Source organism: Penicillium crustosum (genome assembly GCF_028827405.1).
Source record: "Penicillium crustosum strain IBT 35664 chromosome Unknown utg000002l_segment0_segment0, whole genome shotgun sequence".
In the NCBI taxonomy this organism is placed as follows: domain Eukaryota; kingdom Fungi; phylum Ascomycota; class Eurotiomycetes; order Eurotiales; family Aspergillaceae; genus Penicillium; species Penicillium crustosum.
The window spans coordinates 7,655,769-7,680,040 of record NW_026623123.1 but is presented as its reverse complement, the minus strand read 5'-3'; the positions used below and the strand labels follow the sequence as shown (position 1 = coordinate 7,680,040).

The window sequence follows — 24,272 nt, the reverse complement described above, 5'->3', positions numbered from 1 at the left end:
ATTTCCCATTTTATATATGAAAACCAGGCTGATCCCCGTGCAATTCCCCAAGTGCGACGTCAATGATGTAATCCAGTTGCCAGGTCGCGTCTACCAACGAAATAAAATCATACAATTACAAATCCCATAGTCAATTACCCAAGCCATGGGGTCTAGCCAGAGTGGAATAACCGCATTGCAAGAATGATCATAGTATGACCTACCACCTGTACCCTAACGTCGGGCACCTACCAACCAATGCCGACAGGAAAACCTGTAATAGAGGAAATTAGACAAGAAATATTGTGAATTCCTACATTTTCATTCGCGGGGGAGTTTCCTGCAATCCACCAAAGGCAAGCTATAGCCCGGTAGCTTTTGCTTATGTGGTCGATCATGGGAGTTCCACTGGCAACCTTGGAATACAAGGCATTGATATTGGTATGGTGGGTCATACCGATTGCAGGTGGCATATGACGTGAACTTATGCCAGGATTCGAGCTTCCTATTTATTGGACGTCCTGCCCAAGCGGGTTCTCCTGGAGAACTTGATGAAGTATGACGTCACCTGATATCAGTGGAAATAATGCCCGAGCTAACACGATCTATACAAATCTGGGAGTTAAATAAGGTAGGTTTACTTTGCAATATGCCGTAAATAACTCAAGGGAGATCCAAGATAATTCAATTCTAAGAAATGCTATGCTATATACACTAAACTCGATCTATGTGCACAGGTATCTCTATAGCACAATGTAGCGTCTGAACGAAAATAAAGGTAGGACAAGTAGAATCTACATATTATCCTCACTCCAATGACTCCGTGTCTTCTGCCAAGCGGCCCGTTCCTCCTTGGTCTGCGCCGGACCGTTTCCAAGCCCCAACCCACGCTCCACCCACTCCTTACTCCCCATCTCAGAAAGACGGGAAAGCGCACGCGCGAACGCAAATCGCTCCTCATCACCACTGAAAATAGACGTGTTCTTCAGCGCCTGCACGGACATGCCGAGGTCGTCCATTAGGTTGCGCATTGCGTCGGAAAGATCCGAGTGGTCGCCGTCGCCTTTGAGTGTTTTCTTTACGTCGGATTCGGAGATGAAGAGGTTTGTTAGGGGGACTTCGGTCGTGAGGACTAGTTTGGCCTGTTGATATGGGATGTTGTTAGCTGGCTGCATAATAGAACAGTGAACAAGACCGTTGCTCATAACTCACCCTGCTCTCATATACCGCATCGATAAAGGTAATAAAGCGTCTCGCCAGATCACGTTGGGTATGGTTCATGCTCGGCACGTCCGTGACAATGAACGCATCATAATGCCGGACGAGCTCGAGGTAGTCGGCTGCACCCGTGGCCGAGCCGATGAGCTCCTGGAAGGTGAACTGCGCAGCCTTGCCGCTAGCACGGGGAACCTGGATTTTGCGGCCCCAGACAACCTGCGATTCTGTGTGCGGGGGATCATTGATAGGATCTCCCAGGAAATCGAACCACTTTTGCGCGTGCTGCTGTGCGTCTTCGCCCAGAGGGTGGTGGTAGACGGCAGCCGGGGGCCGGGGAATTTTACGGTAATCTGTTGGGGAGTTGAGGTTGATGACGCTCAGATCAGTCTTGAGGAGGTTGATGCATGGAATGAAGGATTCGCGCTGGATGCCGTTTTTGTACAGGTCATCTGGATGACGGTTGGATGTGGTGACAAGGACGACGCCGTGCGACATGAGAATCTCGAGAAGCCTGGGTGATGAATTGTCAGCTGGGTTTTTAATGGGCCCCGTCCGGAGAATGAAAGCATACCGTCGCAGAATCATCGCATCGGCTACATCCGTACACTGGAACTCGTCAAAGCAAAGCACGCCTGCGAGCTCGGCAATATCGGCCGCAACCATCGGAAGCGCATCGAAGTCATTTCCATACTTCATCTTCACTACGTGCATGCGCTTATGTACGTCCTGCATGAAGTTATGGAAGTGAATGCGCGTCTTGTTCTTGATATTCGGCGGCAGCGTATCGAAGAATAGATCCATCAACATCGTCTTACCGCACCCAACATCACCATACATGTACAGCCCCTTCGGGAGGTTATCGGGAATAGCAGACTTTTCCTTCTTCTTCGCGCCACCGCCGAACAGAGACCCGAAAAAGGACGACTTTTGCTGGGGATCCAGAGACTCGGGCTTGGGGTGAACAACTTCGGGCGGGTTGTAATCTTTCAGCGCTTCAAAGAGGTTCTGTAGATTTTGGATAATCCCTATGGGAATCGGCGCAGGTCAGCTTGGAACCGTGCTCCGCCAGAGTTGGTCACAACCTACCTCGCTGGTACTCATCATCCCTCAGTCTCCCCTCCTGCACACGCACATCATATTCCCTCATGGGCCCATCCTGTGGCGGCGCGGTGGTGTTCTTCTCGGCGTCCGAGACTGTAGCCAGACCCCGGCCCTTCGATAATTGAACAGCCAACTGGGGGCAGATCCTCCCTGAAGACACGCATACCAACGGAGATCGATTCGGCCGCCGTAGTGTATCGATTGTCCTCTGCTCCGTGACATAGGATCTACGAGTGGCGCCCCGCAACGTCGTAGGGCGGAGGCTCCGAGGCGCCCGCAGCGCGTTCGGGAAGCACTCCGCGCATAGCTTTGCCGATGGGCGGCTCATTGGGGGTGTTGTTTTGGACTTTGTATTTGGAGGTGTCTTGCGAGGGTAGACTCGAGGTCGGGTTTAGCTGGCGGAGAGCGGTTGCAATGCGAAGGCGTTAACCGAGGTATTGTATTGTAGGCAAGGATTTGTTTTTCGGAGAGCGGCGGGTCCTCGTAAGCCAAGTAGGGCCTGTAGATAACAAATTACAACGGGCACACAATATATATATATACAGCTCCTGTACCTCTTGGACTAATGATCACAAACTCTAGTGGATAACCGTTAGATTCCATGGAAAGAACAGTCAGAAACTAGGAAATCACGTGATTTGAATATCGTTGTAATGTTTCTACCTTCAAACACATGAGTCGTAACTTATATCAGGATTTATATTTGGTACAAAAAGAGCCGGGACACCACGGTTGAGCCTCTCTTAGAAAGGTCTCCCAGGTATATGCACGAGAAGTAAAAAATATATGTACACAACACAGAAGCAGGCAGATCGGGGTATGATCCTGAATAGGATGAGATGTAGATCTGATGCGAAATGGACGCAGAAATAAAAATGAGAAAGCCCATAATGCGACATTGCAGAAACAATAAAACCAAGAAAGAAAAAAAAAAAAAAAAAAAAAAAACAAGAACTTGCAGATAGAAAGGAAACCATGCCATACATCTCGCATCAGATTCGTGAAATCGCGATCTCGTCCTCATGGACCATGTGAAATCGCTCAAAGAACTGATGACCAGTTTGAAAAAAGAAGAAAACAAATCAGAAGCATGCGTCGCCCAAAAAAAAACTCCAATGCACCAACCTTACTCGTGGCAAACATTAATATGAGGTTGACGATAACCTCATCGATGAAATCAAGGACAAGTCTATCGTTAACCGCAACACCAGGAAAGAAACGAGTGCTTTTTATGCAACATTGACGAAGAGGGTCAGCTTGGTGTTCCGCTGCATGGCGTTCTCCAGATCCTGATCTGTATAGAGATCGATATAGGAGCCGGAGGATTCGTCACGGTACTGCACAACGATATCATCCTGGATCTTCAACCGGTCACATAGCTTGTCCTTGAGGTGCTGCATGCTCACGCCGGATGGGATGCGAATCGCAATCAGGTCATCCTGGAAGAACACCTTGACCTTCATCGCGCTGTTCGTCGACGCGGCCGAGGCTTGGGTAATGGAGCTGGCTTGGCGGTTCATGGGCGGGGGGCCACCATTGGCGTAGGATGTGGGTGCTGGGGCACGCTGCTGGGATACCCGCTCGGTGGAGGCATTGATTTGCTGCTGCGAAGACTGGCGCGACACGGTTTGCTGGGGATCCCCGCCACCGGAGTGTTGAGATCCACCGGAGAACCGGGCATCCTCGCCAAACGCATTGGGGTCGATTTCGAAGTCGCCTTCACGGGGCGAGAAGAGTTCGCACACGAGTTGACAACGCGAAATATGCGGGGGCATCGACAGGAGCTTCTTGATGTATTCGTCCAGGTTCTGTCGTCGGCCGTTGGAAATCGCGTCCGTGACGTGGGTGACAGGACCCGGCATGAAAGGGAGGGTTCGCCCACGGCCACGGTTGCCAGCTTCGTCTTCAAATTGAGTCAGAAGGGCGATTTGAAAGTCGTAGAAATCGTGGTAATAACGCGACAACTCCCAGCAGCGACCGTCTTCCATCTTCGCCTCGATGATGTACCAATACTTGTCGTTATCGAAACAGTAGCGCGGGATGTAGGCGGAGACGGGGACGAGCAGTTGGTAGCTCTGTTGCGACATGGGCACCTGTGACAAAGTTCCCTTGCTAGCATTGCGTTGGTGCTCCTGCTCAAGCGCATCGTTAGTACATGGAATGGCAAATGGGAGTCAGAAATTTCGCCTACATAAACATTACTACTTTGACTCATTTGACTCTGGTGGCCCATGGACATGTTTTCCATGCCCGAATTGACTGCCATCATGCTGCCACCGCCGTGACCAGCCTCGATTTTTCCCAGTGTGATACTGCTGTTTTTGTATTCCGCCGTCATTTTCTTCCACTCCTCAACCTTGGGAACACCGGCGCGTCGCACCGCGTCAAGCGGGTCGGTCACAGCCTGTCCGCTCTGCATGTCACGCAACTCGATGAAAGAAACGGGAATCAGGCCTGGGCCGCCGAGACGACCGATGGGTTTGGCGACAAACCACTCCGGGTTGGATTGGGCGATGACGATAATGGCTTCGCCCGCCTTCGCGTCTAATTCATCGGGTCGCTCGGCCTGAAAATCGTACTGGACGATGCCATAGACCATGGCACCTTGACCCTTGAGTGCAGACATCCTGAATGCGCCGTTTTTGGTGATGGGAGAATCTTGGGAAAGACCGCGGTCGGAGAATCCTGAGTCGTGGTCCTTGGACAGGTCGCCGGAACCCCCACTATCCCTCTCGTTTTTGCCGATAACCTCGAAAAAGGAGACGGGCACAAGCCCCCTAGCACTAGGGATCAGCGGATTGCACGCTTCGTACCAATCCGAATCGTCCTCCCTGCTGATAACGTGAAAGAAATCTCCCTTGCTGAATGCCAATTCCTGCGAGGTCCCTGGCTCTGGTTGGTAGTCGTAAAGCGCTTTAATTACCTGGGAAATGCGGTCAGCCACCGCCAAGCACGAGTTCGGAAGTGGGACAAGGAGGGGCGAAGTCAACCCAACTGGCGAATTTTGCGCAAGGAACTCACTTTTTTCGGGGGTAAGATGGCAATAGCGGATTTGGGTGTAATAGAGATATGGTGATGTTTGGGATCTTTCTCCCCCTTTAGAGATCGTCTAAAGGCCTGTTTTTTTGGTGGGGAACCCGGATTAATTTAAACAGATACATATAGGTCATTCTTCCGAGGGAAACTCACCTTCATGGTTAAAAAAGAGTTAAAATAAAAAAGGGTTTAAGGGAGAGAAAAAGAGGAGGAAAGGAGGAGCAGCTTCTTTTTAGCATGTATACCTTGACCAGCGTAATCCGTATTGCGGTTCCAACCACGCGGCTTGGATGATTGTCAGGGCCCGCTTTTTGCTTTTTGGGATTTCTTTGTAGTTGACGGAGGACGGAGTAGACACGGAATCGACAGGTAGATAATTCATTTAATTAGGAATATTCTATATCTTTCATCTTAGACAATGAACCTTTTTTTTAAGATGGGTATGGTCATGTCAATACAGGATGACGCCAGCCTCTACACAAGTAGAACCTTGGAACCTATCCAGGTTGAGCCTCGGAATATACATCTACTTCAACACACTACTATGTAGATGTTTTACTTGAGGGAGCCTGTCGAAGCCTGGCTCTGGAACAAGAAACCCCCAAACCTCCCTTGGAATGTATTCGAACACGCCATCCAATTCTGAATTTGCCATCGATTATCAAGATTACAAGCCGTATTACTTGTTGCCGCCGTTGGGCAGACAAATGATAATCCACCGGCGGCTAGTGCAACATAATCACACCCTACTAGACTAAATACGACTCTGTCCGAGTCTCTCCACTTGCCTTATATGTACTTAGGTACCTTAATATATTTGATAGACATACATTACTAGTACTGCATGTTCCCAAGGTACCTATCTAGTGTATTGAGGTAGGTACGGTACATACAAAAAAAGGTACAAAGAAGGAAAAAGAAGAAAAAGAAGGATCTTTGCCCCTCATTTTCCCCACTTATAACCATGGATTGACCATACCTAAACCGCGGATTCTGACGTCGCCCCAAAGCCGAGTCTTTCAAGATTTCTCTTTTGGGAATTTTTTCAAGTAATTTTTTGGAAAAAAAAAATTATAATTTATTCTGTAGTATGTACCTAAGTACATATATGTATGGAGGTACTATATATACTCGGGGAATCTCCACACAAAGAAAAACGGTATCAAAAACAAAGGGCCTAGAATTGGGGACTGAATCAAATGGGGAGAATTAATGTGTTAAATATTAAATATTAAATTTGAAATATGAAATATTTATCTTTTCGAAATTAAAATTCTAGGGCTGACCGTGAATGCGCGGCTCCTGCAATCTGCCATACATGTACGGAATATGCAGAGGAAGTTTCACCAATTTCACTAATTTTATGAATTTTAGCAAAGTTTAAATAATAATAATAATAATTATTATTATTATTATAATAATAAGTGAAGGCACTGGCAAGCTGAAGAAACTCTGTTTAATGTCGATCATCGGCCACCTTTCTACAAGACCTTACTCTCTGTACGTAAGGCATGGATGGTGCCGCTTTCAAGGTCACATCCATGGATGCCTGGGTCTCGACCAAAGTTGCTAATATCGCCTCACATGGACACATGTACCTCGTTTCCTGGTACCCAAAATTGGCCTTGGTTACTACCAGGTAGGTACGTGGCGACTGCTGATCTACAAAGTCAAGAACTCTACATATGGGATATATGGGATAAGTGGTGGATAGATTGGAGTAAGTATTTACTATGCCAATGTGCAATCATATCTCCCCGTCAGACCGAGTCACAGAGCATATGTTTCGCGCTGTGGTGCTCCAAAAAAAAAAAAAAAATCCAACCAACTCCAGAATCAGACGCCGCCGGGGGGTGTTAGTATCGTCGCAATTTCACTGGCAGTCCTGTGAAAAGAAATCCGGAGGATGCCGAGGAGAACGAGAATGAAAAGGCAACGAAAAGAAGAAGAAAAAAAAAAAAAAAGAAATGTAGGAACCCTCAAAAGGATATGGTATATCCATATGTGGGCGTATCTGGTGAACGCCTGCCGCTTTTGAAAATACGCCAAAAAAAGAAAAAGATAAGTTGCCCTTGACTGAGATCCAATGGTTTATGATCCTCGGCTCAAGGGATGGAAAATGAGAACTGGGTTAGATCTGGCCTTTGATATCGACGACACGGTGGGCGGCTGCTTTGGCTTGGTCGAACAACGAGCCTGCTTTGCCCGTCAACAGCCGTACACCCCCGTTCCTCTCCTCCAGCAGTTCTTCGGAGGAGTGGTCTAGAACAAAACGGGCGGTCTGCTCGTCGGACTCGAATCCAAGCTCTTCTGTGATAAATCGAATGTTCACATCTGGTTTGTATCTACAAATAAAAAAAAGTCAGGGATGAATGCTTGGACAGAACAGGAGAAAGTAAAAACACTTACGCTCTACACATTGTTGCAAGAGCACTTAACCGCTCACGATCGACAAACATGTCCATGAGGTAGGCTCCCATATTCGGCGTATCAAGGTACAACTGGAAGAAACGATGGTAGTTCCCGAGTGCAAGGGCAGAGCGGACATCCAGGGCATGCTTCACGGCCGGGTCTTTCTTATCTTCTGCAGTCACATCGGCTAGTGCGTCGTTCATCGCCGTCCAGTTTCGTGTGTAAATGAAATAGAGAATACGATAGGCCTTGAATTCTGTCGGGTGTCCTCCCAGTTGTTGCGCATAGAGCACTCGTAGCTGGGTCTGGCACTGGTTGTACTCACCAAGATCCCCTTTCTCCAAGGCGATGCGCGCGTGGATTTCGTACACAACGACAGTGAATTCATTTCGGATGCGCTGGACCGTTAGGTCTTGACGCAAAGACTTGAACTGGTCACAGATGTAACCGTAGTTGCCATCGTGCTTCCATTTCCTCTTCAGTAGATCCAGGGCTTTTTGCAGAACCGGCAGGGGACGAACACTGTCCGGGTTGGGAGCAGAGGTCAATCGGAAGTAGTTCTTCTCCAAGGTTTGGCATCGCCCGACAACAGGGCCTTGATCCGCATCGGCAGCATGCATCGGCGATCCTGCAGGAGAAGCGGGAGAGGTCCCGCTGCCACCAACTCCCTCAAAACGCTTCCTCCTCATCTCCAAATTAGCTTTGGACTTACTAGACTGGTCCAGTGTTATGCGTGGTTTCTTCTCTGTGGTAGGGTGAGTAACTCGATCTTCAAAACGATTGCGGTTAGCTTTTCTCCATGGTGGCGATCCAGTTTCGGAATGATGACCATCAGTTGACTTTCGCTTCCGTGTGGCATCCCCCGGAGAAGCTGGGTGACTGGACGCCCAGTTTGAAGAGCTGGGGTTGGCCAGGATTTTGTTGCGTTCATTTTGCACCATAGTTTGGGGCAAAGGTAGCCTTTCCCAGTCGATCAATCCCAACTTGTCATTCTGGGCCGCCTCTGTAATAACGTGCCTCAACTTCTCCTGCATTTCGGGAATGCTCACGCTTGCAACCTGGTTTTCGGGAGCAAAGCAGCGTTGCACATACGAGCGTACGGGTGGTGGGAACTCCACTCGTGTCCGGGCTTCCGTATCCGGTGATGTCGACTGTGTGGGTTGGTGAGGAACGGTTCCGTTCGTTGGCTTGGTATGATGGGCGAGGCTACGACGCGCTTGGACTGGAGTGTATGCTGGAGCCGCTGTCAGGTTATTAGCCTCCTGACACGAGACCAGCGAGACTCGAGTCGAATTATTTTTCTTACCGGCTGGAGCAAATCCACTAGACATTGTGCCTGGGGCGGTAGAGCGCCAAGGTGGTACGCTGGAACTCATCGTAGATGCAAGATTTGGAAAAAACAAAGAAACAGGATGAAAGGAAGTAAAGAGCTACGAAGGGGCAAGACTCGAGGAACGGGCTGGAAGAATCAAGTTTTGAGCTTACTCCTCGGCTGGTACTGATTTGAGATGAAAGAAAAAAGGATGAACGTTTATTTTCCAGATGAGATGGTCACAAGCCCCGGGGGAGAGTGAGAGTGAAGTGCACACAGACTCGACCTGTGACGGTGAGCGTTACTCGCTTACTCACCGGACCTTTGTTTATCCGATCGTCCCGCGTTATCGCGTTATCGCAATCGCCTTGCCTTGGATGACATACCTCTCTATCTCTTTATGGATCTCCTTGATGTTGGGAGCTGGTTGAACCTACTAGATGTTCTTCAAGTCGCTGGATCTGACTACTGCGCTCAGACCCTTGCTATTACCCGATGAGATTCTTCTCTTTGTCCAGGATGCGGTGGGGTTGTATGAAGGGTAAGAGCTCATGATGATGCTCCTAATGCGGGGTGCTGATTAGAGGCACAGGAAATACAAGATCCAGAATTACCAAAATGGCCATGCCTATCTCACATCCCACAGAATGTGCTATGTTGCTGCTGAGGACCCGCGGAAGTACTCAGTGGCTATTGATCTGAAAGAAATTGATCGAGTAGAGTCTCAGGTGCGACATGCATACATCTTCCTTTCGAACCTTTTACTCTCGAACGATCACTAACAGACCCACGGATTCAAGGCTGGCTTCCTGAAATCATCTCCGAAACTCACCATATACCCGAAACCCCAGAAGAAGAAAACCGATAAGTCGAGGAGCGCAACAGCCAGCCCAGCTCTGGCCCAGCAATCGGCCCTTCATCCGACGCAGTCACTTTCTCACCTCCCACAAACCAACCTTCCACAGAGCTCACCATCTCCAAAGCCAATGAATGCCACTTGGATCTGTCCCATATGCTCCTTCTCCAATCCAGTTCCGTCCAATTTCGACCCCGCAACGGCTAGTGCGGCTACAAATTTACCTCCTTGTCTCGCATGTGGTATTAAACCACCATTTACGACCATTCTCAAAGCAGCTATTAGTGCTGTAACAAGCCGGGAGTCTCAATTGCCGAGTTTGGTTGGATCACCGGCCATTGCACAGGATACAAGCCAATCAAACGCCAATGCGTCTATATCACCTTTGGGGCCCGAGGGAACTGTCTCTTGCCCACGATGTACCTTTGTGAACCATCCATCTCTCGTGGAATGCGAGATTTGTGGAGCGCCTTTATCTGGTGGCTCCTCAGCGAATGCCAATCGGGTAGACTCTCCTGCGCCGTTATTTGAGCAATCGCATATCGCGAACACGGAAGTTAGTGAGAGCATTAAGCTTTCATTTCGGGCAGGTGGCGATAAGACGTTCCATGAAAGACTTAAGGGGGCATTGGTTCAAAGAAAATGGCTTTTGCAGAATGCGCCTCCAGTGCCTTCGCCGTCGCAAGGTGCCTCCTCGCCGGGTTTGCCTTCCCCTGCCGCTAGCATTGAAACTCCTCTACCCTCAGCACCACGACCCCCGGAGTTGGTATCGCGGGATTAGAGCGCCGAGGGCTGGAAGCCCGGAGGAAAAACGAACTTGTCATAGGGAATGCCTTTGAAGACCTGGAGGCTTTAATGGCCTCTGCCAAGCAGATCGTTGCGTTGGCTGAAACTCTGGCGCGTGAGTCTGGCATGACTTCTAGTGAAGGCTCTCCAGAAACAAGTGCAGTTCTATCTGAGTCCGCCGCGGCCCTCGGGATGGTGACAACCAAAGACATGCTCAATTCCGGATCTGAAAGTCTATATCTATCAGAACTTGCGCGTGACCTGGCCGAGTATCTCACCGATGACCGCAAAGGCATTTTGCAGCGGGAAGGTGGAATTATGAGTCTAATTGATCTCTGGGCTGTCTTCAATCGGTCCCGTAATGGAGTAGAATTGGCCAGTCCTTCGGATTTCCAGAAAGCAGCGGAGCTGTGGGAAAAGCTCAAATTGCCAGTTCGTCTACGACGATTCAAAAGTGGCCTTCTTGTGGTGCAGCGATATGACTGGAGTGACGAGAAGACCATTGAAAAACTTCAGGCCTGGATGGAAGAGCTCCGGCGAATTCCCCCGACGATCCGGTTCCCTGGGATTGGTCCCTATTTGGCCGAGCTGTTACTGCTCAAGAAGCTGCGCATCGGTTTAAATGGAGTGTCGGGGTGGCTACTGAGGAGCTTGAGATGGCTGAAGACCGGGGCGTTCTCTGCCGAGAAGAAGGTATTGAGGGTCTACGTTTTTGGCATAATTATATCTCGTCCCGTGAGTATGATGACTTCTCCCGCCTTGTTATTTGAGCTGGGCGATATCATATGAATGTATATACAAAGTTGCATACACCCCCATTGATACGAGGTGGCCGTGATCTTACCCACGCCAAACATAATAAAATGATGCATGGAACACATTCGGGGTCGGAGGATGAACTATGAACTGGTGATCCTAGCTCAATAATGTGTATCCATGTAGGCCTTCCATGCACCAGGACTAAAGCGTATTGCCAATATCCCGTGAATGATGGCACTACATACTAGACCTACAGTCATTAATGCATTTAACTACTTATGGCGGTTTGATGATACAACAAAGTTGACGCATTGCATGCCATTCAAGGGAAATAGAAACACCGGGGAAGCAAATCCATCCAATAGATATCCAAGGCACAGATACTAGATACGGTGGAGGTCGTTTATTAACCTATTCCGGTATGTCCTACAATTATCAATCGAGTATAACTATTGCCAACCTATGTATGTGTGTTGTTGAGCACTCACACATAGCCCTAGGTAACCTTCCACGGTTAGAATGATTTACACTCACTGGCCCTTAGGTTTGCGAAGTATGCACAATTTGCCAAATTTATCACGAACCATACACAGCCCATGAAATAGTGGAGGTACGGGACTGGTAATTCATTCTCATAATTTTCATTTTTCCATATACAGTTGCTTGATATGTACAACCGCGCATATACGGTCAAGCAAAACTTCGGTGATTGATATAGCCTTTGCGATATCGACCTGATATCCAACCCAACCCGCTCATAGTTCCTGAGGTTGACCCATACAGTCGACGTAACTGAAAACAAAAGCCCTGGAGGATTCCCAAGGAGCTTTTGATAAAGGAATGCTGGTCTAAACTTGGACATTGGAACATCAACAGATTCACAGCTATAGATCACACACCAGGCTCTAAAGGAATTGCGCTATAGCCTGTGTTCCTTATTTTCATCAAAGGGGTATATTGAATATTGGTCGTCATTCCATATTTGGATCTAGTTTACAGCATTCTGATATCCCGCAAGACGAAAACGGTAATAGTAGGTAGGATACACGAATTTGTATGGAAGGGGAAAAACAAAGGCTCATCAAACTTGCAAGACAATTTCCTATTCTAAAACTCAAACGCTAATGACTAGCTTAGAATAATTGCAAAATGGAACCGAAAACTGCGCCGGTGCAGCCTACTCTCGGCAACGTCGATCTGACTCAAACACAGTGAATCCATCAATTCCCCGCCCATCATTTCCGCCGGTGCGGAAGAACTCGGTCATTACCCCGATGGCGTAACACGTTGCTGTGGTTGCTGTGCCTGCGATGAGCATTCTGCGGCCTGTTTTGAGAAACGAAAGCTCGGATTTTGCGGTTGGTTTGGGCTCGGGACTAGAGGATTCAGTTTCTGAAGGAGGCTAAGTCGACCTGTTAGGAAACCACCTGAATAGACAGTTCTACTGTCTACTCACCTCACTGGTGAGTTGCCAGGGGGTCCGGCGTATGTAGCAGCGGAGTCCATTGAGTCGTGGCGGAGATATCGAGCAATTTCGGCGTGAATTTCTGGTTCTTCGTCTCTTGCGGTATTTGAGAGGGTGTGGCGAGAGGTGCTTTGGGTCTTTCGGAAGACAAGGATGTTGCCTCCACCTGTTGCAATTTCGTAACCATCTTCCTGCATCTTCTCGAAATAGGGTAGGAATTTGGCAGGGTTGTGCAGTCGAGACAGAATTTCACTTGGCCTTCTATCTTCATCAACGCCGAAGAATGACTCTGCGTGTGCAACTGAGACTTGCGACGTCGATGTATCGAGAGCCAGAATATGGAATTTAGAGGAAGGTATTTGGGAGTCTGCTAGTTGCTCTCCTTTTTCAGTGGCTAGGTTCTGGCTTTCGAGAATGAAGTCACCAACGCGGTCTTCGGAAGCATCAAAATCCAGCGGATTGGCTTGCACCTTTGATTTCAAAGGAGTATAACGAGAGCGAATTTTACTAGCATCCAGGGCGCTCAAGTCTTCATTCTCATTGAGGCTCTCAGTACCCACCATCTCAGAAATAAATTTTGCTTCTAATTCATTCCCCGGTGTGCAATCGACAACATTGTTGGTTATCCTGGATGTATCAAGGCCAGTGGGTACTTCTGGCTGTGATTGATTTTTCTCGATTGAAGCTGCGTTGCAGATAAACTTGGCCTCTAGCTCGCTCCCAGGAGGACAATTAACAGAGGTTTGGGCTTCCGATTGGGCAATGTCCTGACTGGCTGACTCTGACTCTGACAAAATATGGGCTTCGATCTCACTACCTGGAGAGCCCCCAAAGCTTTCTCGAGTGCCTGTCATGGCAGCGGTATCAGTCGTTTGATGAACAGGACCGTCAGGCTCAAATTTGAGACTATGGAGATCAGAAGAAAGCTTTGCATCCACCTCGTTGCCTGGTGGGCAATCAATTGAAATACCAGTTTGGTTGCTCGGAGGTTGTGTCTCCAATGCAGACGGAGAACTCTTGACAGATCCGCTAGGAAAATCACACATGAATTTGGCCTCCAGCTCACTTCCGGGGGAGCATTCCACATTAGTGTCCGCAGTTAAACCGGCATCCAAATTCGGTCTATTGGTGTTTCCGTTGACCTTGGATGTGTCCGGCCGAGGCTTTGCAGAAGGAATAGATTCAGAAACAAACAATGTTTCCAATTCGCTTCCAGGAGGACAATCGATGTCTACAGAGGACTTTCGTTTGGTTTCCTGGGGGGGCTTGAAGCCTGTCCTGTGCATCCTGAGAGGTGGGGGTTGAGGTAAAGTGCGCATCTAGCTCACTTCCTGGGGGACAATCAATGGTTGACTGTGCGCTTGACGGGGCTTCGGGGCTTAGTTCTGTGTTTCCGGGCTGGAACTGTCCATCCTCGGCCAAACCGGGGTTGTGAGCGAATTTTGCGCCGACCTCAGTGCCTGGGGAGCAATCAACCACTTTATGAGAGTTGGTATCTGCTTCCAGCTTGCTGGATTCAAGTATAGTGGGCGGCGGTATCGGCACCATGCGCCCACTAATAGGGTCGTACTGCAGTCCAACATGATTGGCATCACTTCTCTTTTGCCGCTTGTCTACTCCCGGTCTAAGATTGCGTGGCTTTTCTAAACTGGTAGGTGACTCAAGGAAACCATTTAATGAAGTGTCGTTCTTGCCGAAATTCTGAAACGGGTCCAATCGGCGCCCAAAGACGGCTCTGTAAGGATCTGCCTCTATGTACTTTTTCAGCAACTCCATCCGTTTGTGCGTCTGCCCTAAATCCGAATTCCAGGGCCAACTTTTTCGGTCATCCGGTAGGTCGGAGAAACTTGATTGAGAAAGCCAAGCTGTCCAGCTCCAGCTTGAGTATGTATCGTTGGGGGTAGCATTGCTGTCACGGCAAGTTTCGGGCTTTTGCTGATTGTATAGAGGGTATCGCTGATATCTGCCAAAGCATCGTGAAATACGGTCTGTCTTGTCTCCGTGGCTGTTTCGTGCACATCGCCATATACTCCGATTTGAAGTCTGTGTAGCCACTAATTGGGAAGATGGTGGGCGGATGACTCCAGGCCCCAAATTTCGGATTGACATTGCAGTCGAGGAACTCATGATGAATCCTCGAGTTTGTATGTGAGAACCCAGGGTGTTGTTTATTTCTGGCAACTTATTCTAGCACTATTGAAGGTCTGGTGATTGTCGCAGCGGTCAATGGCTGTGGCGATCGGGTCCACTTATGGGGTACACTGATCAGAGGAGTACTGATCCTGGCCGAGTCTGTCCTGCAGAGGCCTTTCAACAACAAAAATTATTGGGATAGATGGGACAATAAGATTGATTCCCGATCTTCTCGGTCACAGTTGAGAAATAAATGAAAAGGGATGAGGATGAAGGATGGAGTGAAGAGAGGACCAGAGGGTTCCGGATCACCAACAGGGTACAGCCAATCAGTGACCGCGGCTGTGTTTCCCCGCAAAGTTACATCAGCAGTATTGACGTCACATTTGGATATCCCGTCCATCAGTTTCATCCGTGCTGTTTGAGGTCACTCCTTTGTCTTTTTGAAAAGATATAGGGGAAAGCAAATAAAACGAAAAATATAGCCGTAAACAGAAATACGAAAAGTGAGAATCCCAGCCAGTACCTATGCCTAGGCCACGCCTAACCCATTTTTGGGGGTTAGGAGAGCATTTTTCTTTGGTTTTTTTTTTGAAAAAAAGAAAATCGTGGATTAATTAGATCGGACAGCGGCGGCTGGGGTTATCTACATGTTTAATCCGTGTTAACCCACTCAGCTACTGGGAGGACTGGCGGTTGGCAAGAAGATACTGACCTGAAATTTATACAAACAAATGTTACCCAAAGGGGAAGGTGGGTTCATGTCACGTGTCGATGCTTGGTATCATGTGCAACAGGACCTTTCCACACAGCTTAGAGCCAGTAGCTGATGCCGTGAGCTTCATCCCTTATGAATCGCGTTGTCTGTCATCCTGGCATTACAGTTCGCCCGAACCGCCAGTGGCCAAAACTTCTGAGAGAGAGAGATATCGACTGTGTTTCAATGTGAGCGCCCAGAAGTCGTGGCTTGTGGCTGTATATTTCTTGGTTGGGACATTTACTGGTGTAGTATATCTATTTTCTATTTAATGTGGTTCTCACTTTCAAGACACGCAATGCAGACACTGGAAAAGAAATGTTGCTTGTCAATATATATATATATGAGTACCAACACACAAGGTGTATACGAAGAGGGTAATACTTGGTGTAGGAGACTTCTCTATGTATAACCTTTGAATCATGCTTTTATTCTAAGCCAAGTACTTTGAAATTAAAAATCTTTATAGCCTCGTTATCGCATCGTTGTAGAGTGCTCCGACCTCGGGAAGTAGTCAATGTGGGGATTTCTAATCGATAACGTCCTCCAGGGCTTATCCCCACAGAATCCCCGGCCAAATAATTCGAGCGACTCTCAACAAATTCTTTTCAATCCCATTCCGACTCAAATTCTACAAAATGTCCAAGCCAACACGTACCCCCGTCAGCACTAAAGGTGCACCCGTCCCACCCCCAATCCTCTCCCAAGGTATGGTCGTGGGTAACATGGTTTACTGCTCCGGCCAGTTGGGAGTAGACCCAACCACGGGTAAAATGGTGGAGGGAACCATCCAGGACCGAACAGTACGAGAAACACGCAGCGTCTAATTTGTGATCTATTTTCTGATATGCGAACAGCGACAAATTCTACGCAACCTGAACGCCGTCCTAGAGGCTGCAGGGTCGAGTCTCCAAGACGCAATCAAGGTCAACATCTTCCTCACTGATATGGCTGATTTCTCGGCTGTGAACGAAGTCTACGCTACTTTCTTCTCAGATCCCAAGCCGGTAAGAATTCCGTGGTCAAAAGAACGAGATTCGAATTCCACAGGGAATAAATATTATCCCGTCTGGAATTCGTCTCTCTTCCTCTTATATTCCTGAAAAAAAGTGGACCATTTCTCACTATTATCGGGCCTGGCCCTTCTAGGTGCGTACTTGCATTGCCGTAAAGTCCCTCCCTCAGGGATCAGATGTGGAAATCGAGTGTTCTGGCCTGGTTACCAAGGCTGGCAATGGACGCAGTTCTAGACTTTAAACAGGACTGCAGGGATGACGATAACGTGGGGAATGAATAGGGCAGACAACTCCACTTGAATTGTGGCATGGCTCTTTTTGATGGTCCAACTCGCGTCACTCTCCACCGGAGGCGAAGAATCTAGTGTGCGAGAAACACCGTCACGTGATTAATGTATAGTTTACGGGCGGACTCGAAATATTACGAAGCACTTTTGCCTTAACTATATGTAACTTTTGTTTAGCACCTTTCCATAAATACAGGCTGAAACCAAGGATGAAAGGTGGAGATTAGAGCTGCAGCACTCAGGAACAGGGCTAGCGTCTGCACTTGTCCATGGTACAGTTTATAAACCCCTGGAAGTTTATTGTATAAAAGGCTCTTACATACTCCGTACGGAGTACCAGGAGCATCCCATGGACGCTTGATATTGTTCATGTCTTCAAGGAAGTGAGTCAAAATTCAAGCTGACACTGGAGTCCTAGGTCAAACAAAAGGAATGTGGCTGAGTCAACTATAATTAAACCCGTGGAGCATTTAGGGCTCCCGCATAAGCTTGTATGCTTGGTTCTTTGTTCCTGCATTTCTAAAGGCGTTTCGATCTCGAGGATCCATGCAGCATGCAGCCACATGCCCCTGAACAAGGCTATAGAGGCAAGGCCTTGGGAGTAATAAAAGAAGAAGATTAAAATTTAGCGAAGATGATGAGACTTGGGTTTCTCGGCTTAATCAATTTTACACCATTTGGCATTGGTTGGCACAACCTCAAACGCACTAAGAATGCTGAGCACCCGAAAATGACGGCAAGAATGAGGGGAAATCAAACTGCCAACTCCTCCATTCCGATCGGGGGCACGTGGTGTATTTTATCATCTTTCAACCTTGAAAGCTCAATCAGCTTCAGATCCAGGTTTTTAGAATACACTATGAGCAGGTGTTCGTGTCAGATTAATTTGATTAATCTATTATTCGGGAGATAAAACCTAAAGTTTCGATTGAGTGTGAAACATGCTTGATAACTGCCGGTTTTTAATGACCTAATTTTGAGCCAGTGCTCATCCCCTACTTCTATGGTGGATTGAACTAGTCGTGATGTCGCACAGCATATGATTCACAAGTTCAACTTATATAAATGTATATGTCTCATGAGACTCCAGAATGGAAGAACCAACTTATAGCCCACAGAATGCCGGATAGTGTTTCTAACCAAACAAAAAGCACTAGTCAGCACACCCCATGCTGATTCTATTTCCAAGGTTCTTTGTTGATCGTAAGCCCGAAGGAGCTAAGTGTGTAAGACGGCCGAGCTTAGCCACTAATGATAATTATGGTAATATGAGCCGGGTGTCTGGCGAAAAAAAAAGTCCCTAAAAAAAAGCCTGTGTATCGCACACTTTATGAGGTGGTAAAGAGGTCCAGGGGCCGTAATTGGGGCCACGCACTTTAGGGGGATTCTCGACACGCTCAGGTACGCGTGTGGGAAGGACCCACTTAGTTTGACGCCTCCGGGCTAGACCTTACAACGGACTAAACTTTGCTGGGAATTGTCTTTGGACTTGCGCTTTTCTTTCCTGTTTTTTCCTTTTTTTATATTGTGATCCGCGGGTTGAGTGGGTTTAGTCCCGACCCCATGGAATTTATTTGATTTAATTTAATTTCTTTTCGTCAATGGTCTCCGGGGCTATTGATCGGCTTAATTGAAAAACGCTTTTCAATCCCAAGAATGGATTTTTTTTTTCCGTCAGGGTGTTCTTTTTTTTGGTAGAAGTTTCCGAAATTAAATACTGCTATCATTGTGTTACACTGCTCATAGACTTAATTATCATTTTAGCACAGCCTTTTATATCTGTATTTATACTCCATATTTCCCGAATCTGGCGTTGGATTGTAATACATATGTGCGATATTGTAGGTTACAAGGTGAGTACCTGCTCAACTTGGATTTGAATGTTGATTTACAATCTCGTCGTAATCGTTGATTGTCGACCCTGATATTCGCAATGGCGGGATTGTGGTCTAGATATTATTGTTGCACAGACGAACGGCGCAGCGAGAAAAGAAAAGGAACATATTATCAAAGTACCTGTACATCGGCCTCTATACTGTATATGCCAAAGAGGGCTCTAGTCAGATGTACCGGTACATATAAAGCGATCGTGGACCTATAGGGAATAGGCTCATTCTTTCCCCGATAGACATTCATTATCCATCCCGGCTTGGTGCATGGCATGACCCATCATTGCCGTTATGTACGGAGTACAAAGTACTAGCTAGAATGCCTTGTCTCGGCGATATCGTGCAGGTTAGTGTTCAGGGTAGCTTAGCTACACTCGTTTCAGATAAGGGCTTTGGGATACCTTGACTTGGAAGGTGCTAAATAAGTTATAAATAAGTATGGTACATATAATTTCTAAATTTCTAAACAGATGAGGATATCCATGGATATTATTTAAACATACAGCATTGTAAGCAAGTAGGATTAATATCAAATGCAAAATCAACAGATATCACAAGCTAATAACTAAATGCTCAGGGGCAACCGAAGTGCGTGGCCACATCCCACGCACCTGCCAAACGCCCGGGCCGGCGTATTAAATACACTAAAATCCACTAAATCATGTAATTTACCGTAAATTACCCTTGTTGACGCTGCTACAACGTGTGCCGCCCCCCCATTCCACCTTTCTCCTCCCCCCTAATGATGGAGTGATCCTCCTCTTCTTCTCTAATCCTCAACTTCATTCACTCATTTACTCCTTTCTTTCTCTCCCTTGTCTGTTTTTGTTTTTTTTAGCTGTGCTCGCCTGTTGACCCTCAACGGTGTTTTTGACCTGGGCCAATCTCCCCTTGCATCGGTCGCCCGCATTGCCTGTTTTCCCTTTCTTTGATCTCGTTGCCCCGGACGGTTCTACAGAAAGTCGTCGTTCGCTCCTTACAGCTTTTCTAAGCCCACACTCGTTTTTCACCTTTTGGGGGGTCGTTTCAGATTTATCGAAATCCCCCTTTCCATTCGTTTATCGTCGGATTATTGTTTGCGCCTATTCGGTCTCATCGGTTGCCATCGAGACACTGGATACTCTTGAGAATAATCTTGAAATTGTGAATTCATCGCAATCGTCCGAATTCTAGTTGTGTTGGAAAGTCGAATATTCCAGGCGATCTACCTATTGTCACACCCCCTGATCTTTCATGAGGTGTTGATAGACGGTGTTTATCGCATTTTTGTACACTGACCTTGGACTTCCTCTGAGCTATCACGTACAGAATTGTTCAATATGCGCCCCGACGCCATCTCCGCTCTCGCAGCATTCCTCGCTGTAGGCGGTTTCCAGCTCGTCGCAGCCCAAGATGCTCCCGAAGCGCACGCGCAACGGCCCCGATGGTACTTCCCGCAGGACGTCAAGCGAACGATTCGCAGAAGCGCTGAGCCCGACACTGGCTCCATCCTCGATACTGTACTCGAAAACTTGAGTCCTACCCAGGTTATTTCATCCACGGCTACTCCCACCCCCGAAACCTCCGCCCCGGCTCAGCCCCAGAAGGGACAGGAAGTCGTTGTTGTGACCATCTCGGTTGACCCCAAGAACCCGGAGATCACCCACCGTATTACTGGTACCACGACCATTGGCGGTGAACCAACTAGTACCACTACCACGACTACTCAGCAAACGGAGAGTTCAAGCATTGAGAGCACCACCCAGAGTAGCTCCCAGGCCGCATCTGCCGAGAACACCACCAAGAAGAGCTCTGAGGCTGCTTCTACTGATGCGGAAACCACGAGCAAGCAGGGATCGGTGATCGATTCATCAGCCAAGGCTTCGACTACGTCTCCTTCGACCACGTCTTCTTCGACTACGTCTTCGACTACAACCTCTAGCGCCGGCCTGCTTGATGATGTGACTTCGGGTTTGGGAAACCTCCTCGGAGGTGATTCCACCTCCTCAACTGCGACCACACCTTCGACTGCCGCATCCTCGACTGCCGCATCCTCGACTGGGACCACATCCTCGACTGCGACTGCTACCTCCGACTCATCGGCCAAGGTAACTTCGCCTGCTTCTTCTACTACTACTGCGTCCTCTAGCGATAGCCTCCTTGATGATTTGACCTCAGGATTGGCCGGCGCTTTGGGCGAATCAACAACCACCAGCTCCGTCTCCGCGACACCTACTGGCACCTCTAGCGCGAACAAGCTCAGCAGCGCAGCCTCAAGCACGACAAGCTTGGCCTCAAGCACGACAAGCTCGGGGTCAGATCTCGCTGACCTTTTGGGGCTGGGTGACAAGTCTTCCACTGGCAACAGCACAAGTGTTACTGTGTCCTCGGATGCTTTGAGTTCACCTACCATCCCAGTTAGCGTGCCTGCTTCCGCTACTAGCTTACCGTTGACTACCCCCACCTCCGGAACTACAACCGCTGGTGATGTCGTCAGTAGTCTCGTGTCAGGCGTGGATTCCCTGCTCGGTGTCACCTCTACTGCCACTGGTAGCACTGCCTTGATTCCGACTGCGTCTATGCCAAATGGCAGTCTTTTGCCCCCCAAGTCGACTGGTCTTATTCCTGGCCAGGGAGGTACTAACACTGGTGCCATCCCCACCCCGACCAAGACCCTGCCATCAGTTCCCGTCCCACACTCGCCCGGGTCTGAGCCCACCTCAACTTCCGGATCTGAACCTGTCTCTAGTTCTAGCACCGCCTCGGCTCCTTTGCTGGGCACTACCACCGCCGCCTCTGTTCCTGGCAGTGGCTCTCACGAGAGCTCCAAGGTTCCTATCCCGACCTCTCACCCAGCCTCCACTCCCCTTCCCTTGTCGACTTCGTCAACTTCGACGACTTCGACGACTTCGACGAGCGAAGAAGCGAGCACGGCCAAGACCACTGTGGAACCTCAGACTTCGACGGAGACGCCTACCCCCTCCACCTCCAACGACAACGACTGGATGCCATCGACCATCCTTATCGTGCCTACCGTCACCGCCACAGAGAGCTCGACCTCCGGTCAAACCGCGGAGCCCACAGCACCACCCTCGCTCCCTGGTTCTATCACCCCGTCGAATGAGGTCACCGAGGCTCCGTCTGACTCCATCTTGCTCCAACTTGGTTTCAACAGCCAGCTGCCCTGGTCCTTTGTTGCAACCACTCCCTTGTCTTCGTCGCAGATCTTCAACTACACCCCGCAGGCTATCGAGAACGCTATGCCAACTCTCTCTGCCAAGGACAGCCCAGTTATGTTTGCTATTGAGCCATACTACAACTGGCAGTCCACGGGCTATAACGCCACCATTGCTATCTTCTATTTCCCTCGTGACAAAGTCGATGCTCTGAAAGCGCTCAAGGTTAACCCCAATTCTGCTCTCTACAACCAGGCTAGCGAATCCATCCAATCCTTGATGACGATGGTTGACCCTACAATCCCCCTCGAGTTCTCTGGAAACTACCCAAGTGGTACTAGCGACTCGACTGGCGGTGGCAGCAGTGGTGGCGGTGGTGATGGCCCGGACAGCGGTAACAACGAAAACACCGATGGCTCTGCTGGGACGTCCAAGGCTAAGGCTAGCTCTGTTGGAATTGGAGTCGGTGTTGTGGCCGGTGCTGCCGCTTACGGTGCGGGTATGTTCTGGGTTGCCCGCCGCTACCGCAAGAGAAAGCAGCTGCACCAGCGCTCTAGCTCGACCGTTGAGCAGATGAGCCAGGGAGGTTCCGCTGCCGGTTCGATGTTCGCTGGTGGCCGTGCCCCCAGCCATGGTAGCCGTGGAACTGCTCGTTCGCAGATGATCAGCGCTCCCGTTATGGCGGAGAACTCGTTGGGATGGAACTAGACATGCTTTTGACAATACGACGTATAAACCACTCCTTCCATCACGCCCACCTTCTTTTGGACCCTAAGACGACAATCAGAGGGCACCAGGGCTTTGAAGACCCTTATTTCTTCCGAGATAATTGCTCCTTTGAATGCGCCCATGCTCTCCCCACTCTCCAACAGAGGCAGGGACAGAGAGACTGCACAAAACTTCATTTTCATTGTCCATCATCCGCCAAGGATTTACATGTCACATATCACGTATCTCTTCTTTCTGTGCAATTTTTGACCGGCCACTTTTCTTCTCAACATGATACTCTGAGCGACGGTTGGTCGTCGCTGCGTGTGTCGCGTTATCATTTCTTTTTACTTTCTTGACATATTCCCCCTTTTGTTCACCAAATATTTTTTTTATCCCTTTACTCCTTTCAATGGCACTGGGACAACCAAATTTGGGACGAAATCTTTTCTCTACTTTTGGCTTCCACTTGAAAGCTCTCTCTTATGAACTATTGGCCATCCAGTCTTTGGACTTGCACATTAATAATGGATTTAGGTGGCATCTTTTTGACAGCCAATGGCTTCCCCCCTGCCCTTATTTCCTCTCTCTCTCCTTGCCTCTCTCTCCCCATCACCCCCTGTCTCTCTGTGTTGTATCTCAATTGTGCTTTTTTTGTTTTTTGCGTTTCTGCGTTTTTGTACAGATGTATGAAATGTGTCCAAGTGCCGTGTGGCCTTGTAGATGTGGACCCGAGCCTGTCAATGAGACGAGTAGATCTTTTTTCAATCTTGCCTTATAGATGTAAATTGTCGTATAAACTTGCTATGTTGAAGGCAGGACGTTTTGGCATGCATTATAGATCAATGATCAATGGATTTGGAGTGAACTTGCGACTAATACATTGAGTTGGATGAGAGCGGATTTATGCCCTCTGAGATCGTAGAGAGTCACTCATCCGTAGGGCAGCATCCTTTTGCTCCCCTCTCAAGGAGAAGTTTAACCACTTCAAGGTGGCCCTGCTCTCTCGCCAGGTCAATAACACAGCAAGCCGGAGGTGAAGACCAATAGCGGAACAAGTTCTTCCCTATTGGGGAATTGATATCAGCCCTCGTCGAGGAGTCTGATCATCTCAATATTGCCATGTTTTGCTGTGAATTGAAGAGGCGACATCGAAAATCCAGTGCCTGCGGCATTGATATCAACCTTCTCGTAATCCACCAAAAGTTTGACCAATGATAGACTGTCCTTTTTCGCTGCTTGGATAATGTGCTGCTCCTGACCTCGAATCCGTATTCTTCGGGGAGTTCAAACATCTCGAGATCGCCCCTGCCCCCTGCAATCTGCAGGCCGTAGCCAATCTCAGAAATACCATATGGCCGAGTTCGAGTATGCCCTTTGTCTAGGAGACACCTGACCACATT

At 48.5% G+C, this 24,272-nt stretch overlaps 8 protein-coding genes across 8 annotated transcripts; 4 read left to right on the top strand and 4 right to left on the bottom strand.

The window, feature by feature from the left end:
• Window positions 1-773: 773 nt before the first annotated feature.
• Window positions 774-2,626, bottom strand: N7487_006398 (AFG1/ZapE family ATPase; the record flags this gene model as incomplete). The annotated part of the gene is made up of 4 exons (XM_056874145.1): window positions 774-1,121; window positions 1,192-1,708; window positions 1,769-2,222; window positions 2,284-2,626. 4 exons carry the CDS (start codon window positions 2,624-2,626, stop codon window positions 774-776), a joined length of 1,662 nt encoding a protein of 553 aa, XP_056731865.1.
• A 901-nt stretch (window positions 2,627-3,527) lies between these two features.
• On the bottom strand, window positions 3,528-5,493 carry N7487_006397 (phosphatidylinositol-3-phosphate-binding protein BEM1; the record flags this gene model as incomplete). Its single annotated transcript, XM_056874144.1, has 4 exons — window positions 3,528-4,430; window positions 4,490-5,221; window positions 5,320-5,394; window positions 5,488-5,493. 4 exons carry the CDS (start codon window positions 5,491-5,493, stop codon window positions 3,528-3,530), a joined length of 1,716 nt encoding a protein of 571 aa, XP_056731864.1.
• A 1,972-nt stretch (window positions 5,494-7,465) lies between these two features.
• N7487_006396 (uncharacterized protein) lies at window positions 7,466-9,077 on the bottom strand (the record flags this gene model as incomplete). Its single annotated transcript, XM_056874143.1, has 3 exons — window positions 7,466-7,679; window positions 7,744-8,989; window positions 9,053-9,077. 3 exons carry the CDS (start codon window positions 9,075-9,077, stop codon window positions 7,466-7,468), a joined length of 1,485 nt encoding a protein of 494 aa, XP_056731863.1.
• A 421-nt stretch (window positions 9,078-9,498) lies between these two features.
• On the top strand, window positions 9,499-10,695 carry N7487_006395 (uncharacterized protein; the record flags this gene model as incomplete). Its single annotated transcript, XM_056874142.1, has 3 exons — window positions 9,499-9,599; window positions 9,651-9,786; window positions 9,859-10,695. 3 exons carry the CDS (start codon window positions 9,499-9,501, stop codon window positions 10,693-10,695), a joined length of 1,074 nt encoding a protein of 357 aa, XP_056731862.1.
• Window positions 10,696-10,769: 74 nt separating this feature from the next.
• Window positions 10,770-11,489, top strand: N7487_006394 (EAP30/Vps36 family vacuolar-sorting protein; the record flags this gene model as incomplete). The annotated part of the gene is made up of 1 exon (XM_056874141.1): window positions 10,770-11,489. One exon carries the CDS (start codon window positions 10,770-10,772, stop codon window positions 11,487-11,489), a length of 720 nt encoding a protein of 239 aa, XP_056731861.1.
• A 1,147-nt stretch (window positions 11,490-12,636) lies between these two features.
• N7487_006393 (uncharacterized protein) lies at window positions 12,637-14,700 on the bottom strand (the record flags this gene model as incomplete). The annotated part of the gene is made up of 3 exons (XM_056874140.1): window positions 12,637-12,835; window positions 12,916-14,197; window positions 14,253-14,700. 3 exons carry the CDS (start codon window positions 14,698-14,700, stop codon window positions 12,637-12,639), a joined length of 1,929 nt encoding a protein of 642 aa, XP_056731860.1.
• A 1,752-nt stretch (window positions 14,701-16,452) lies between these two features.
• N7487_006392 (uncharacterized protein) lies at window positions 16,453-17,071 on the top strand (the record flags this gene model as incomplete). The annotated part of the gene is made up of 3 exons (XM_056874139.1): window positions 16,453-16,617; window positions 16,672-16,821; window positions 16,964-17,071. The coding sequence occupies 3 exons, from the start codon at window positions 16,453-16,455 to the stop codon at window positions 17,069-17,071; spliced, it is 423 nt and encodes a 140-aa protein (XP_056731859.1).
• A 3,254-nt stretch (window positions 17,072-20,325) lies between these two features.
• N7487_006391 (putative mucin family signaling protein Msb2) lies at window positions 20,326-22,869 on the top strand (the record flags this gene model as incomplete). Its single annotated transcript, XM_056874138.1, has 1 exon — window positions 20,326-22,869. The coding sequence occupies one exon, from the start codon at window positions 20,326-20,328 to the stop codon at window positions 22,867-22,869; it is 2,544 nt and encodes an 847-aa protein (XP_056731858.1).
• Window positions 22,870-24,272: the final 1,403 nt, after the last annotated feature.